The sequence below is a fragment of the Thunnus thynnus genome, chromosome 3 (genome assembly GCF_963924715.1).
Source record: "Thunnus thynnus chromosome 3, fThuThy2.1, whole genome shotgun sequence".
NCBI lineage: Eukaryota > Metazoa > Chordata > Actinopteri > Scombriformes > Scombridae > Thunnus > Thunnus thynnus.
Window position 1 is genome coordinate 19,207,661 of NC_089519.1, and position 18,778 is coordinate 19,226,438.

Consider the following 18,778-nt stretch of genomic DNA (forward strand, 5'->3'; position numbering starts at 1 on the left):
GAAAGATCTAGAGAGAAAGACAGAAATAAGGGACAGCTCCCGGCACGGTGCACGCAGGCAGCACAGCGAGAGAGCCGTCATAAGAATCTTCTTTAGAGTTGTGTACGCACAACTTTTAAGGTCTACAAATGTAAAAGGATCCACTCTTTCACTATTTCAAAACCCAGAAACAACAAAGATTTGACAAACTAACAGCTTTGTTCAGTGTTCATAGGTATATGTTTATATAGCTATATTTTATGTCTCACGCTGCAGATTTGGTGCCTCCAATCTGTTAGCTATTAAAACTACACAGTAGCAATGAAGCGCTACGGTCAGCCACACATATCCAAAACAAACAAACAAAAGATATGTAAACACTCGCAGACGATGGCTAAAACAACACCACAAACCTCTTAGTCTTTTTATCGTAAAGAAAGCTTCATCACTAAAATCTAAATTCAAATGTGAATAATTGAAATTGCTATTGACATTGTGACTTCTCTTTCACTGATTACTGTACAATTTTTGTATGGATAGATGTGAGACAGGAAGCTACATACGTACAGGTGTAGGAAGATACTGCCCATTAACACAGTTCAACATAGTGGGCTGCTCCAACATTTAAGCAGGATAACACACTGATTTTCGATCAGTGCTGAAGGGCAAATCTGTCCTACTCTGTCTGCACACTGAATGGGTAAGGCCTCGACCCTGGTGTCATGCATTGTCACAGCGCAGAACTGATGCAGGAGACAAACAAAAACAGAAAACAGTTTCACTTGTTTTTCACGAAAGCAATGCTTTTATAGAAACAATTTCAGGATGTCAAACAGCACAGGGACAAGCACTCAAAAATGGGAAGAAGAAGAAGAAGAAGAAGTACTTCATGGTTCTGAAAGGAAGTTTAAAAAAAAAAAGTAAAATGGCACCTTTAAATGATGATTGAGTCTCTTTGTGCTTTTGTAGTTAGTCAGCCGATCCACTAGGGGGGGGCCATCTTTGGGGAGTTTAAAGAGAGAAATAGAAAGAGAGCAAGAGAGAGAGAAAGAGAGGGTGCCGCCACTTCCTGGTTCTTCTTTTGAATATTCAGGAAGTGGATAAAAATGGCGTCTTATTCAATGGCACCTGTGTCAACTGATACCAGGCAACAAACTATAAACAGGAAAATCGCAGTCGGATTACATTTATAAACAAAGACTTCTTTTCATATTGAAAGTTTTTAAGATTTCATATTTCACTGCATCGTCATCATCATCATCATCATCATCATCATCATCATCACTAATCTAGCACAACAGCGTGACACATATTATAAATCATTACAGGCATTCACTCTCATCACGGAGTGCAGCGCAGAAAAGCTTCTTAATATATTACTCTGTGTCTCCTCCATTTATAAATAGCTCTTGATCAGGACTAAATCTTGGCTGGGGAGGTAGGATAGCACCTTCCTGTACAATAACACTCCCTCGTTTTGGTCTGTGAACACGTACACTGTTCATTTTACAGTAGAGGCTCAGATTTTAGGCTGTGCTTTGCTGAAAGGCCTGTCTGTCGGTCAGTGTTGTTCACAACACTTCAAATGAAAGTGTCCACGTTAAATACAGTTTTTTCTTATTGGGGCACTGCAAACATAGTGGGATCTGGCTGTTATCGTGTGTTTGAATTTGTGAAACTGAACACTCCCATTAAAAATCAGGGTATCCCATTCTTTAAGCATTAGAAGAAATGAGTTGAATCTACTGCAAAGAGTCTAGAATGACAATGTTATGGTAACAATTTTGGTCATTTAAAGTTATGAGAATTGGATTGTCTTTACTTCACCGTAACATGGCATAGAAAATTGATTGATTCATGTCAGGTCATAAAAAGACTGTCTGAAAAAGTGATTTTTGCTCTAATCTGCTCAAATAATTTCATTAAAAACCTTAAAACACAACATTTGACCCAGGAAATCACAATCCAGACACTTTCTACTGACCTCTTGGATTGGTAAATGATTGGTTGAAAACAAAGATTCAAACAAGATAGGGATACCAAGTCTTTATGCAGTATGAGAGTGCTCAAATTTTATGAAATGTTCTGATCAATCCTATATCTATCAGGTATTGACACTGCAACACTTGTGTCCACACGGTAATGTAATACCCCTACAGATGTCTGTGTTGCAGGCTAGCAGTGCGTTGGTTGGCTTAAGTGTCAATCAAAGAAAATTCAAACTTCACTGACGTCGGAAAATTTGAAATCTTCTCCCCATTGTCGTCCGTGTGTAGGCAGGCTTGTACTGAGCGGTGCTGGTGCTATCCGTCCCTCCCTCCCTCCCTCCCTCCCTCATCTTCTTCTTCTCCGCATCGTCCTCCTCTCTCAGCAGAAGGGGTCAATGGCGGTCGTAGGCGGAGGCTGTTGCAGTGGCAGCAGGGCCCGCCCCCCGTGATGTCGCACTGTAGTAGTACGGTGACCCTGGGATGAAACACAGAAACATATTCCATTCAATTGTTTTTAATGTGATGAAAATATTCATGGATTTATTACAGTTTGTTACATCTTGGGTCTTGTTTGTTTGTTTGTTTGTTTTGGTCTCATTTCTATTGGTTATGATGTGAAGTACTGGGACATGTTGCTACAACAAAGCCAACAATTTAACCAGACTATTTAAACCTGCATTATTCTTTTTGGCCACTTGGAGACAGTACAAAAAGCTGTAAACACAACACCCACATAGTATCATCTTAAATAGTTGATAAGGTGAACGTGTTGGCAAACAAGTGCCTACAAATCCAGCAGATACGGAGCAACAAAAGTCAACCAAAAACGTAAACTTGTGGGCCAGAAAACCAAAACAATGAGTTAAAAAATGCTAAGCTATAATGCTATAATGTTCATATAAAAATACAGATTTACTAGTTTTATTGTAAACCATTTTATTTGTAGTTCAAAACAAAAATGAGCTCACAGGCTTAGTTTATTTGTATAGAACTTTTCAAAACCAATGTTAGGAAATGCTTTACATAAACATTAGATAGATCTAAAAAAGAGCAGCGTATAAAACATAATAAGATGTCAAGCATAAAAGACAGAAAAAATATTCATAGGCTAACTGATAAAAAGTAGTTTTAAAAGAAGATGATAAAAACAGCGAGACGTTTCTCTGAAATAAATCTGGTAACTTAGTTTCAGCAGTGTCGCTGCATTCACAGATCTCGGCAATTAACTTGGTGAGTTCAAGTTTTATTACAGAGAGGAATGATGGTCAAAAATGACAAAAATAAATTGTAATAATCTGGAATTATCCTTTAACCACTTGGGGTTACTGAAATGAAGTATAAATGTAAAATGAGCAGCTTCAATTTTCTCTTAAGATTATATTTTACTTTGAATGTGAGTAGTGAAAGGCATGGGTGAGATGACATGAGCTGATGAAGCTAATGACAGAAAAAAATTAGTCTCCCTTTCATGTACAACCAATAAAATGGACTTTGTCTACTTCTTGACACCCTTTTCTTTCATCTACTTCCTTCTTACTCTCTCTCTCTCTCTCTCTCTCTCTCTCTCTCTCTCTCTCTCTCTCTCTCTCTGACACACACACACACACTCATACACACCATCTAAGTGACAGTCTAAGCTGACACACTGAGTACAGCTCTACTACTACTGATCCCTTGAGTCTATTCTCTCCTCAGGGAAGAGGTCAATTCAATACTGTAACCCCACAGACACACAGAAACCCACACTCACACACCTTAATACACACACTAAAAAAACTGCCCCCACACATACACACACACACACACACACACACACACACACACCTGTCTCTGTCACTTCCATCAATCAGCCCAGCTGTGTGTTGACAGGTTATGTCTGTCCACAGTCCAGGTAATCTCAGGAGGCTCTTTGGGGAAGTGAGGCATTAAGCTGGCCTGACAAACTATTTAGTCTTACTCAAGACTTCAGACGCCCTCTTTCCCCTTTTGCCTCTTTTTTCAAAACACACCTTTCTTTCATTTGTCACCTTTACTCTTATCCTTTCCCTCTTTTCTTCTGCATCACAGCCTCTTCTTTCCTTTGCCATCAATCTTAAACCTTCCATGGTGACCTAATGTTCATCTTATCCTCTTATTATCATACTAAAGATACCTTACAGTCTCTTTTTTGTTTCCCCTTCTTTCAATGCTCTGCTATCATCTTTCCTCATGATTTCACCTCCTTCTGTACATACACCTGGATCATCACACACACTCTTCACTTGTCTCTATTCTTTCATTTGCTTTCTCTCTCTCTCTCTTTCTCTCTCCACCTACCTTGCATCTGTCCTGCCTGGCTGGTGAAGAGACTGGAGGAGCAGCCGATTTCCGTCCCCAGGAGAGACCCATAATCCTGCTGAAACACTGGGGACACAGGGATGGAGGGAATTAAGGAGGAAGAGGAAAGGTGATGAGAGGAATGGGTGCGGGTAGAAGGGTGGGGAGGGGGGTGGGGACACTACAGGTCAGCACAGCCTGACCCTTTCTCACCTATTGACCTTTACACCGTCACCCCTTGACCGTTTCACCTTTAAACGTGACCCCCGAAATGGCTCCCCAGACAATGACTTTGACACTGACTGTTTTTGGCTCAGGGTTGTAGTAGTACTGATTCATGGATATTAAAGGGTAAAACTGGCAATATTCTATATTTTTCTTATTGTCAACAAACACCATGAAAAAGACCAAAACTAAAAAAATGCGTTAGTCTGTCTCTCAATACTTTCTCCCTTTCCAATTCTGTCAGTAGCTCAACCACATTTGTTCCAACTGAAGATTTAAATCTTTTAAAAACGACTCATGAATATGTATATATATATTTAAAGGCTAAGTTTCCTGAAACAGCTGGTTACTGTTTTTTTCTATTGTGGTCTATTGCACAAAGGAATAAGCTATATCATATTATGATCAAGTCATAACAATAAGGAAAATATTGAATATGAACAGACTGCTTTAATTGAGAGTATGAGTCCTTTAATCAGGGATCTTCCAATCAGCTGGTGGAAAATTATTATTTTTTTAATCCACAACTAGAAATATATATTTTTAAATTCTTATCCTTGATTCTGCTCTCAGACCTCACCTAAGGGTGTCTGAGAAGATGTTTTGGAGCCTGATGTTATGTCACATTACCTCTCAAAGTGAAATAGCTTATACGCTATAAGTTAATGGTGCTTGTTGCTCATTGTCCAACGTGTCACTGCTGGTGGCAGCTTGGTACCAAATGAGCAGTGACCTGCTGGACAAAATGGCAGAACCTACAGTATGTTGGTGCTAGTTTTTGAGACCTCTTATCTCAGCTGCTTATCTTGCAAGCCAACAGATGACTCAGAGATCTCTAATTTACAATATCAAATTCAAATTTGACCAAAGGATTAAAATGTAAGTATAAAAATTAAGAATGTACAAAAAGAAGACAATGAATAGTTTATACATTACTACACCAAATACACAATAAATGATAACTACCTATCACTCACTTGTCACAACCAATCAGTAACTCAGGCCACCATTTGACATAAAAAAATCAAAAATATTTGACTACATTTAGTAAATATGTCAAGCCATAATGATTAATGTGAAGGTGGTTGCATGAAAAATGAAAAATATGTGGTAAGAGTCAGTTTCCTCCACTGTAACTATAAATACTCAAATCCAACAAATTCCAGAATGCAACACTGATGAGATGCAGATAAATGCCCTCTAATCTGTTCCTTCCTCTCACTCTCTGCCGTCCATTTTCATCTAATCCATTCACACCCCAAATTGCCAGTCTTTAAAAAAAAAAAACTATATAAAACCATGAGTATGTCTATGAAATATTGTAGTATTGTACTGTATTGTACAATATATACTTAAATGTGATGTAATGAAAAAATGAACAGTGGAGCATGAAAGACACAGTGTATTACAAGAGAGTATTAGAGTGGCGGGAACTGGGATGTGAGATAGAATGAAATGAAATTCATTGATACAATTATTGATCCAGGTTTGGTAATCCACTGCAGAGATATCGTATACACCTACCTAATAAACTGGGGTTAGGAAATCTCCACGACTCGTTGTACGTGGAATACTGAGGATGGGAATATGGGCTTCCGGAGAAATCTCCCCCTGAAAGAAAAACAGAAAACAGATCGTGTTTAGAAGCAGCAAAGAATAGAGAGGATTATCCTGTCTGGTTTTATTCTTTTTATTCCCTTTTCCTTGGAAATAACGCACACTGAACGTTTTTGGTTCATTTTGTTCCACTTAACATTTAATGGAGCCCTATCATCTTCAATTTATTTACTCAGAGCAACCAAGCTGTAGGGAGAGGCACTGTATTGGTGCACAGATGAAGGCTACAATAGGTGTAAAACTGTGGGGAATAGAGAGCATGTGTATCTCGTTTTGAATGTGATTTTTACATGGAACAAAAAACAAGGGTGTCATGTCCCTGTATACATGACTCAAACAGTATCCGGGATTTTCATCGTTAGTGTTGTCTTTGATTCCTACATCCAGCCAATCTGTCATTTGTGTATCAACTGAGTTGTGTCAGCAGTTGTGAAAAACCCTCTTTGGTTTCAGGTTGCATGAACTCCTTTGCATTTATCACTCATGCACTTTAAGCATGACCCTCATTACATCATTTATCACTATAGTTTAGTTTAATTTTTTCAGCGATCAGAAATATTGGGGCGCTCCAGCAAGCATATTCAGTTTTCTCAAAACCAGGATAAAGGCTTCAGGTTCTTTAAACCAGGAAAGTGACTGGAATACAGATAAGGGAATCTCTGCACATCAGCCAATAGATTTTAAAGGCAACAACAAACATATTTTGTTATATATATATTTTGGTGATCTTGTTGTGATTTCTTTTGCTAGCAGTAAAACTTTAACCAGCTTTATCTTTTTTGCAGAACAGTTTGCAGACTAGTTGAGAGTGACTGAAGTGGAGAGCTCAGTGAGACCAGAGAGGTCCTGCCATACAGTGGATGATAGTGTAGCTTTTCTCCCTCATTTACTACTTACTGTCTGGGGTCTACTCTTTCTCTTGTCTTCCCCTCCCACTCCTCCCTTCACCTCTTCCTTCTTTATTTTTCTCTCTCGTCCTCCAGCCTGCCTGACTACAGCCCGCCCGTCACCCTTCACATCAAAACAACATTCTTCCCCATTTCTTCTCCTCTTTTTTCCCCCATTCCTCTGTTGACTTGCTCTCTCCTCTTTTTTTCACTCTTTTGCTCTTTCTTTCTTTTCTCCTGAACCTTCACTCCTCCCAGGGGATCCCTCTCCCATAGCTGACAGTCACAGACCCTGATGCCCCCCTCCCTCCTCACCCCCCCTTCTCCTCCTCTCTCCCTCTCGTTCTGTCGGTTCTGCCTCACTGCTCTCCTACACCCCCTCTGAGTGTCAGCCCCCCTGCTGCAGAGAGAGAGAGACAGAGAGAGAGAAGAAGAACAGCAGAAGAGAGTTGCTTGCTTAATGAAGGTATGATATTAGACAGAGCGGACAAAAAGGAGGATAATTTGCCTGAGAAGTGCCGAGATAAAACATGGCGAAGCCAGAGAAGCAAAGTTGGGAGATTATCTCCTCCACTCATTCCAGTCGGCTCGTGGATTCAGGCAGCTTACAATATTCACTGAGTAGAATTTAGATGTCGAGGCTGTTTGTGTTTGTTTGGATGTACAAACCAAGTTTTCTTTCTTTCACTACCCTTTGTGCATTTGTGTGTGTGTGTGTGTGCCTGTGCATGTGTATGTTTAACTGCGTCTGTCAGGTGGGGTCGGGATGTGGTCTCCATGGCATCCCTGGGTGCGAACATCCTCCCCTTGTCATCACCGTAGTGACGGCAACGTGTCAGGTTGTTTAGGAGACGAGGGGAGGGAAGAGGAGGGGGAGAGGAGGCTCAGGGGTCTCCCTTGTGTAGCTCAGTGTCAAGGTCACGCACACACACACACACACTGTCAAAAACAAACACACACACATGCACACAAACAATCACATGCCAGCACACGCATAAACATACACCAACTGAAACACACACACACACACACACACACACACACACACAAATATGCTGTCAAACCTGAGGACAGGACAGGGTAAGCGCAGGGGGACAGGGCGACAGGGTTACCCATCTTTAGACGTGCTGTTCCTACATGTCCGCTGAGAGTGTGTGTGTGTCACAGACTGAATGATTGGGAATACACAGAGGCAAGAACTTGTAAACAACATTGTTTTGACTTTGTTTCACTGCCGTTGTTGCTCTCGTATCTCTCGCTTTATTTCTCTGCAGCACGCGCTTCACACTGACCACCGCTGCAAGTGTGAGAGAGCGAGCGAGAGAGAGGGAGAAAGTAGAGAGAACAAGAGTGGCGGTCCAGAATTGAAACACAAAAGCGGCGTAGAAGGCAGAGTGGAAGGGAATGAATGAATTAGTCGTGGGTCACTGGTGATTCTCATTAAAAACAAATTACTAATGTTGAGGAGGGACAGCTGTGCTACTGTGGCTGGTTTCTAATGATACACACACACATAGAGAAACACACAACACAAACACACACACATACATATAGATACACACACGTCACCCCCCTGGGAGCACTGTCAGCCGTAGCATAGACAGACAAGAAAGAGGAAGTGGCGAAGCTAAGTGCAGCCCCTGAAGACACACACACACATCCAGTGGGACTTAAAAACTGATATGTGTGTTATAGATCTGCTGAGATGTTTGTTTGACGAGAGATGATGAATTACTGTAAAGGAAAGAAAGTACAATGGAGTTTCTGGTTCTGTGAAAAGTTGAAACTGTTTGAGTTGATGTGTGGCACTTGTGCGTGCATGTGTGTGTGTGTGTGTGTGTGTGTGTGTGTGTGTGTGTGTGTGTGTATTTGTGTGTGTGCGCACTCACCAGGTACCATGCCAGTGAGGGAGGGGGTGGAGTAGCTGCCCTGTCCAGTGGGAGGAACATGGGGAGGGTAGCCTGGCAGAGTGGTGCTGGCGAGGTCTCGACCTGTAATCAAACACAAAGACACATACATGCTATCATCAATACTTAATAGCTATCGATATGATTAACAGATAACCCCAAAACTGTCTTCACCATCATCACCATCATATTTATTCCTCCTAACTCTGAACTATTTCTGTTCTGAGTGTTAGTCCTGCATAATGTTTGCACAGTGTCTTTTAAAGTGTTATTGTTCTATATTTCATGTTCTTTAATTGTCCCATGTTACATATTTTTATCACCTGACCAGAACCAATTACAGTTATTTTCATTAACTGATTCATTAACTGACTCTTGATTCACTTTACTGTCACAGAAAAGTTAAAGAAAACCAGACTTTTTTTTTTTTTTTTTAAATCCAATTTAAGAAGCTGGAATCAGTGATTTTTTTTTTTTTCATATTTGCTTTAAATATACTTAGACAGTTTGTCGATTATGAAGATTGTTGCTGTTGTTTTTCTGGCTGTTGACTAATCAATTAATTCCAGCTCTAAATTAATTGGTGTTTCTCATAATGTGATTAAGGTGACTTTGGTTTCTGTCATCTGAATTCTCTTTATTTATCTTTAATTTAATTATCTTTATTCTGAACCTTATTTTTTTCAAATTTTACTTCACAGAATCGCAACATAAAGTAAATGACAGTAAATTAAGTAAATTAACAGTAAAGACATTATATAGTGGGTTAGGTTTTAACATCAGTATATTATTGTCTAATTATATGTTATACTGACCACAGAGACCATAAATGAGTTATTGTCCAAAGATGTGTTAAAAATGGTCATCTCTTATTTTTTTAAAATAAAAATCTTTCTCAGAGATTGACTTTTCAAGAAAAAGGGGTTCAAAACTAACTTAAATGTAATATCTTCTTAATTGTGCTGATTTTAGAAAATAAAAAAAGCTTCTCAATAGGCCTTTTTCACAGCAGACACTCTGACATCATAACAGGAAATGAACAGGTGTAACTAATAACATTAACTCCATTCAATTGAAGAGTCCCCAAACTTTAAAGGATAGATTCAGAAATTTTCAAGTCTGTCTTAAAATAACATTCAGATGCCCAAATAAACATGCTTTTCTTGTTGCTCATACCGGCCATTAAGAGATCTCTTCATAATGTACTTTCAATGTAAAAGATGGAGGACAAAATCCACAGCCCTCCTTTAATGCAAAAATGTATTTAAAAGTTTATGAGAAGGACATATAAAGCTTCAGCAGTCTGAATTAGTCTACTAGATTAAGTGGATTATCTTCCAAAGTTTGTCTATTTAGTGCCAAATTCCCTCATTTTTTTACTATAGCTACTTCCACTGCAACTGAATAGGAAAACACTGTCCGTCAAGACACAAAGAGGGAATTTTAAACTAAAGACTGTAACTGTGGAATATATTCACTTTATTTGAGTAAGTCAGACGGCTGAAGCCTCATATTAGCTTCAGATGAACTTTTAAATAATTTTTTGCTCAAAATGAGACTTGTGGATTTTGTTCCCCATCACTTAGACCCACATTGTAAGCACATTAGCATAGGATATTCTAATATCGGTATTAGCAAGAGGAATGATTACAGCGAGCGAAACCCCTTTTAATGTTCATATGGGCACTGTTGTTTTAAGACATAAAAAATGAAAAAATGTGAACCTATTCTTAAACATCTGAATAGACTGCTGCCATTGTTTATGTTGTACCTGTTCATGCTGTGAAAAAGGTTGTTATTAGTTACTTTTGACCCCTGAAAGTAATTATACTAATGACTTTTTTTTTTTTTTTGTGATTACTTATGTTTAAATTCTACACATCATGCAGGGTCTTTATTGAAAAATGCATGCCAGAGCCCATTCAGGACGTCCCTCTTTCTTTTGTTTCTTTCCTCCTTGTTTTCCATCTGCTGACATCTATTAATTTATTGACTCACCCTCCTCTCGTTATACCACCATCTCCCCCCTCCTCCTTCCTCTGTCCGGCAGATAGGATATATAACTGCATTAGACTACATGACAGTGTGTCGGCCCAAATCATTTCTCTATGTTTGCACGCAGTAGACACTGGGAGTGCGCGGAGAGAGAGCCCTCCATTCATCATCATCATATACACACACAGACACTCAACCGCGCACACATGCATCGACGCCCTCCTCCTCCTGCCCCCCCTGCACACACACATTTATCATCATCATAAACAGCTCAGATGCTAACACCATCAATCCCATTCACTTCCCCTCCACTTAACCACCGCTAACTAACTGGGAGGAGGAGGAGGAGGAGAATGAAATAGAGAACATAAAGGAGGAAGGAAAGATGGTGTGAAACAAAATGGAGACAACAGGAAAAACAAAGAGAGAAAGAAAGGAGGTGTTAGTGGAGGAAGAGGACAACAGTAGTAGTGGAAGAAACATTGTGTTTTACTTAAGTCAAAGTAGAGATACCACAATGTCAAAATACTCCATTACAAGTACTAGTTCTACCTTCAAAATTTTTATTAAGTAATACATTAGGTATTATGCATTTGCTTAAGTTTTAAACATAAAAGTATTCATGCATATAAGCAGCATTTCAAAGTTGATCAAGGTGGAGCTCATTTTAGCTACTTTATAAACTGCTGTGTAGTTGAATCTTTAATATTGCATCCCATTTTATTAGTTGACCATATTTTTTGTGTGTAAAATCTTAATCTGAAATGTAACTAGTAATTAAATCTGTCAAGTAATCGCATAAAGTAGGATAAACTGAATATACTTTGGTTTTGTTCAAAGATGTGCTTAAGGACAGTAATTGAGTAAATGTATTTAGTTACTTTCCACCACTGGAGAAAAGAGCTAGACTGATATATCAACCAATATTTGCTCAGTGCAGATATAAATTTAAATCAGTGTATATCTTAGATGACAGCTACACAAGAATTTGCAGTATAGAAATGCCAATTAGTTTAGAAATAGAGTCATGATTGCATAATTTGTCCACCAAATAGGACTGACAAGTTTATTTTTCAACTGTAAAATGTCCTGCTTAGTACATGTCTTGATCACAGTTCTTTAATAAAACCGATTTAAGAAGTCCTTATTAAATGAAATAAAATAATAATAAATGAAATGTTTGTCATGTGTTTATGTAGAAAAAATGAATACCAGCCGATATGTTGTTTTACTTTTTTTTTAAATTCTCAAATATTGTTATCAGCCTCAGAAAATCCACTACTGGTCAGGCTGTACTGGAGAATAGGCATGAAATCAATGGAAACAAGAACATAGAGAAGGACATGAGGGAAGTAAACCCCTCCCCACCAAAAAACCACAACATGTGTGGCTACAAATATATCCCAGCTTTGACATCTCATCCTTTCATATTTCCGCCCTCTTCACTTAATATTTGCTTCCCTCCTCCCTACTTCTGTTTTTCTCTCACAGATCCCCTCTCTACTACAGCCTCCTCTGTCCCTCTCCGCCTCCTTTCTGCTGTCTCGGTGTAGTAAAGTTTTTCTCGGTGTTTGACGCGACAGCGAGGCATTAGTGCAGACGGGCTACTCATCCGCTCAGGGTCAGTGCACAGGGCAAGGAGGAGTGGGAGGAGAGGGGTGGAAGAGAGGAGAGATGGACTCTCTACAGCCCAACTTAGAGGGGGCAGACAGGGCCAGATCCTCTGAGGTGTGTGTATGTGTGTATGTGTGTGTGTGTGTGTGTGTGTGTGTGTGTGTGTGTGTGTGTGTGTGTGTGTGTGTGTGTGTGTGTGTGTGTGTGCGTGTTGAGTGTGTGTGTGTTTCTGTGTCTGTGCACACAGTGTATTTGTGCATATGTATGCCAGCAGTATTGATGTATCTGTTCTCCACAGCTTTGCCGTAGAGGTCAACGAACAAGTACAAGTCTCCTCCGCGCTCAGTTGCAGCTACAGATGAACACACACTCTGCCTCTGTTTCCACCTTACTGGCTCCCAATCTAACTCTTCCATATCAAACAGCCATCAGAGGAACACATGTCAAACCTGAAGGGAATAGAGGGTGTACAGTATGTTCCCGTGTGTGTTTGCACTCGAGTAGACATGGGTGAAGTTCAGGGGAAAACGAAAAGACCCTACAGATTTGGAAAGGCCTAAGAGAAGAAGATTGAGTGTGTAAATGTTGCTCTACAGCGTGTGTCCAGAGTATCAACACTTCAACGATTGCAATAACACTGCGTCAAATACACGGACGTCTGATCCCCTAGAGGGAGCTCTATTCTGAGGGAAAAGACAGGCAAAAGGAAATGCATGCATAATATTCAGAGGGTGTGTGTGTGTGTGTGTGTGTGTGTGTGTGTGTGTGTGTGAATATGAATGTGTGTGTTTGCATGCATAAGCAGAAATGGAAATTTTATCTCTCTCTCTTTTTCTCTCTCTGTCTCTTTCTCTCTCTCTCTCTCTCTCTCTCTCTCTCTCTCTCTCTCTCTCTCTCTCTCGGCTTCTGCAGGTAATATTCCTCTGTGGTTTCAGAGGGCAAAAAAAAGAGCCCATTCCCTGATATCCCAAATTCCCAGCTCTATGATTCCCCTCATTACAGATGGGAACGCTGAAGCCTTGTCCAAGTGCTCCCTGGTCTACTCTTAATTAACCTCGGCCTCTCCCAGCTTCCCCTAAATGGAGACAGAGGAAGAGACAGGGCTTTCACTATTCCTCTATCTGTCCACCTTTCTTTCCCTCCTTTCCTCTGGGCTGCCTGCATCTCCTGAGATCTGAAGCACTGAGCTCTTTAAACAGGTTAAATCACTTTGAATCCACATAGCCTCCATCCCAGCTCCGGTAGACCTTACAAGGCATTTAGCTTACTGTGTTATATGAATTACTGTATTTTTAATACTAAGGCCAGACCTGTACACTACGCTTGATTTATAGGTTGGTTGCAAAAATGTAGTGTATTTTATTTATTCGGGCATAAATATTTACTGTGATGACACAGATAAATAGTTCTGATTGGATTCACTTGTCACATTTATGCTACTTTATACATAATCACACCTGTATATCAGTGTATACACAGTCATGTACAACACATACACACATACATACATGCATATATGTACACAGTCTGTTTTTATCTGTTCTGTTGTTCTTACTTTGACTGTTTTATACATTTATTTGTTTAGATGTTTTAACGTAAACTTTAAAAAAATCTAACCAGAGACTGGGCTTGTGAATTAGCTTCAGGTAGACACCCTATTGATTCCCCTTATGTAACAATGTTACATCTGTATGGTCCCTGTTAAACAACTACATCAATAAATAAATGCTATCAAAATTTGTTATATCAGTCCTAGTCACTGATAGAAAAAACAGTTTTGAGTTCATGTGACCCTTCATCTCTTCATGACTGGTTGCCCACATTCTTGGTAATACACAAAATTAATTATTAATTGTAGGATTTTATGGGAAATTACTAAAATGATGGAACTTTGACTTTGGATTGTGAACCATACAGTAGGCCAAATGTAACTGCCCTTGGTGTAAAACTGACATCACTGACTATCTATTGCAGTTTAAAGTTGAAAAAAGACTCAAAATGCACACTATATCTGTTTAATCATATTTAGATTCGTTGTAGTGTATGTACACCTCAATATAAGATGTTATTTGATGACATAATGTTGAATCTAGCATCTAGAATATATTCAAAAATGCATAAAAAGCATAAAATGTCTTTTTGTTGATTTGAAATTATTTAGTTTTCAATCAGGAGCCCAACAGTGTACATCAGAGCAGGAGTGCAGTTATTAGATGAATATCTTTCTTACCTGGAACTAGTGAGTAGGACTGTGGACCAGAAACACTGGCTCCTAACTCTGCCCCTGAACCAGGATTGGCCAAACTGTTCTTCATCTCGTCCAGTCCACCAGCTAGCGAGGCCATGGCTGAATAATCTGACGTCTGTGCAGAGGCAGAGGAAGTGGAGAAAGAACTTTAAAAAAAAAAAGTCATTATCTGTTAGTTGCAACGTGGAAATACAAGTGCTGCATTTTACTTTACAACTTTGATCAGTCTGTTTGTTTTATCCTGCTACTCCAACAATCTGCCACTTCCTTATAGCAGAGAGCAAAGACTGAGCTTTAGTATGAACGTGCGTGCACACACACACACACACACACACACACACACACACACACACACACACACACACATACACACAGACATACAGAAACACACCTACAGCGGAGAGTTTATTGATCTGTTTACAAAGACAGGGATTTACTGTACAACCAAGTCCAACAGTCTATAACCACAGGATCAGCTTGTTCTTTCTCTTCATCTCTCTCTCTCTCTCTCTTCTCACACACACACACACACACCTATATAGATATACACACAGTGGCATCGCATACACCATGGCTAACACAAAGCCTCTTGTCTCCCCAGATACCAACAACAATAAGAACTGTGATCATCTCAGCACACGTACACAGTCTCCCAATGCCCTAAACACACACACATACACACACGCTACAGAAGTTTAAAACCATATAGAGAAGAGGAGACTGAAGTGACAAAGCAATATCGGTTTGTTGTGTAGTTGTATGTTCTTTTATTCTCTGTGCAAACACACTTGAAAATCTAAATCTAAAAGAGTACTGAAAGTCTGTGATGCTGAAGTTATATTACAAAAAGAAATAGAGGTCACAACTGTATGTGTTTCTGCAAATATGTATGTTTGTCCCATATGACGGTTGGTTCCTTGGTAGGAGCATGTGACCTTAGTGAAATTAATGACAATTACAGTAAAACAAACACTTAACGCAAAATTAATACGAACTGCTGGAATTGCCTTAATCATACAAAACAATTTAGATGATGACCTCTTTGTTGCAAATTATTTATTCTAATGATGAATTCTACAAAAACTGACTCTCGATTGCAGCACTAGGGGGCATGTTTATTTCCATACCCCCCTAGTGCCAAACGTCTGATTTTTATCTCAGACATAAACTACTCTTGATATACAAATAAGGGGGGAAAACTGGAGAAAATGTTAGAATATGTTCACTCAAAAGGAAATAAAATATCCATTAGATCATGACCTTTTGGCTCAACCTATATCAATGCAGATCAATTTAATATTTTTTAGGCGGCCTATATAACAACCCATTTAAGTAATTGCTCCTACTGACAGCATGCTCTCTCTCACTCTCCCAAAATGCAGACAGATAGATGGACAGTGGTAGCGGTCCCCTCACCTGTGTCTGACCCTGACACACAGCCCATCCATCCTCATCTCTCTGCCAAATCTGTGATTGTGTGTGTCTGTGAGTGTGTGTGTGTTAATGCGTGCAATGATTTAGAGTGATGGTATTGACGCTGATGACCAACTATATATAGATTAACCACAGGAGATTCTCAGGGTCGCTACTGTCATGATGGGCAAATGATCTGTCTGCTGCCTTTTACTGTGTGTGTGTGTGTGTGTGTGTGTGTGTGTGTGTGTGTGTGTGTGTGTGTATGTTTGTGTTTGTGCATTTTTCTGTATAATTGTGCATGTAGGAAAAAGCGAATGTTCTCTCAAGAAAAATGACACAATATCAGTTGCCCAAAAACAACATATAGTTACGTTTGAGTGACAGATGCCATCTAGCAACCATAGTAATTATTACCCGGAGCAGTGGTGCAGATCAGATGACATCTATTTACTGTATGTCGACAAATTTCCACATTCAGAGGAGGAGGGATGGATGGATGGTATATCCTGACAGTGGACTTTGCCACAGGAGACCGCTGTTTGTTTCCTGCTTCTCAACACAAGTGGCACATTTCCAACTGCGAGTCAGGACAGTCCCCTAACCTTAACCCCATGGTTATTATTGTAACCATGACGATGGTGGTTTGTCCAAGTTTGCCCAACTTTAAGGAAGTAGTAAATTTAACCCACACCACATGTTTCTCTAACATTAACAAAGTTTTAATCCAAACAATGATCTTTCCCTAAAAGATCCTCAACCACAGCGTTGTCACATCATAAAATATCATATTTTTTAACTGTGATTTGTAACAGCCTTGGAAATTACAGAAAATGATGTTGTCCTGCTGATTAGTGCTGATAGGGACACCAGATTAGAAAACGCTCCTATGTGTCATTCTGGGCACATGGTCAAACAACCTTTTTGGTTGTTTAATTTGGAGGACTTGTTGGAGAAAGGAGCAGAACTACTCAGTGCAAAAAAATGAGAAATGTATCGGTATGCAGAGTGTTTCAAGCTTAACACTCTTCATCATCAACATCATGAGTTTTATGCTGACCTGTCTCAGCCAAACAGCTGTCTAATACAAAACAGAAGTGGGATGCTTATGCTACTGATATAGATAGATACATTTGGAGGTAGCCAACTAAATATGTACAGTATATACAGTATATATATATATATTTACATGTCAAAGTGAGCAAGATACTGAACCCAAAAATGCTTCTGGTGTATTTGTATGCAAACAGATTTAAACCTCTTTGGACAAAAAATGCCAAATGAATGTAATGTACTTACACATTGGCTACAGCTTATTTAATCATGTGTAATTAACTCTTACTTATTTGAAATGTGTTGCCTACCCGATTAGCTGCTAGTCCAACATTTGTGCTCTTTATATGTCGTTGTACTTGAGTATATGAACAAACTGAGGAGATACAATTTCTCACTTTTCATTAAACGGGCTCCCCTGCTTTGTTCCACATGTTACTGCTGACTGATGAGGTGATGAGGTGAGAGTTTTGCACTGACCCTTTTAATACCTCCGCATCTCTGTGTGCGTATGTGTGTGTGGAGGTGTAAGTGTAGGCGTGTGTTTGTGCTCACTGACCTCTTAAACACCCCTGTTGCTCGTCAACACACAACACAACCACTGGACTGTGACCTGCCAAATAAGAGCTTACCCTGCACAATACACACACACACACACACACACACACACATCTCTCTCTCCCTCTCTTTAGACTTCAGACACATTTTTAAACCCTCTTTTCTCTCTTAATGTCCCCCTCCTTCTCTCCCCCCTCACACATCACACCTGTAGTTTTTTTTTCAACCAATCTTACATGCTATCCCAGCAGCCCCTCCTCCTTCTCTTGGCCACTCTCTGTCTTATTATAATGGTGTCTAATGTGTCCATGTATTCATGTAGATGGGGGCCAGGCAGCAGCAGCAGCAGCAGCAGCAGAGAAGAAGGGGTCTGCCGTGGTAATTGGCCATGATGAAGTTTGGCCAGTGGGGTGACAGGCCCGCTAAGGAAGATGGATCATTCTCATTCGCCCCCGTAAATGTTGTCAATTCCACCGCTCATACAGCGCCATCAGCCCTCATCAAGGAGGAGGGACGCAGCTGCCGGGCCGTGGAGGGGTTGGAGTTTGGGGGGTAGTGGATGGTGGATGATGGTGGGGGGGGGGGGGGGATGTACAAGGCAAGATGGAGGGTTATGAATAATGGTAGCAGGGTGAGCCGGACCTTTGCCAGGAAGTCATGGTCAGATAGAAGGATGAAAGGAGGTTGGTATATAACTGACATCAATGGGAGAGAAGAAGCAAGAGGAGAGATGAGATTGAGATGACTGAAAGAAATTGACTCATGTAAGACATGAAGAAAGATGGGAGTTGTTGAATAAATGAATGGTTGTTGAATCCCTGAAAGCATGCTTGTTTTAGGAAACTGAAAAGATAAAGCTGTGTTCTGACCTACATAAGGGTTGCGTGAAAAAACACAACTATCTCTTTGATTTCAACTCAGAAGGCTCCAGCAAAAAACCACAAGGTAAATTTGGTCATTTGATTAAAAAGAAAAAAA

The 18,778-nt window shown here is 39.9% G+C and overlaps 1 protein-coding gene across 2 annotated transcripts in view; it reads right to left on the reverse strand.

The window, feature by feature from the left end:
* Positions 1-2,306: 2,306 nt before the first annotated feature.
* pax5 (paired box 5) overlaps positions 2,307-18,778 on the reverse strand; it is a 54,521-nt gene continuing 38,049 nt past the window's right edge. For both annotated transcript variants that reach the window (XM_067584590.1, XM_067584589.1), the window contains exons 7-11: positions 14,759-14,891; positions 8,902-9,003; positions 6,033-6,119; positions 4,284-4,370; positions 2,307-2,442 (exon numbers count right to left, since the gene is read on the reverse strand). In XM_067584590.1, coding sequence (XP_067440691.1) covers positions 2,360-2,442; positions 4,284-4,370; positions 6,033-6,119; positions 8,902-9,003; positions 14,759-14,891 — 492 coding nt within the window. In that variant the 3' untranslated portion in view covers positions 2,307-2,359. The remainder of the gene's footprint in view (positions 2,443-4,283; positions 4,371-6,032; positions 6,120-8,901; positions 9,004-14,758; positions 14,892-18,778) is intronic.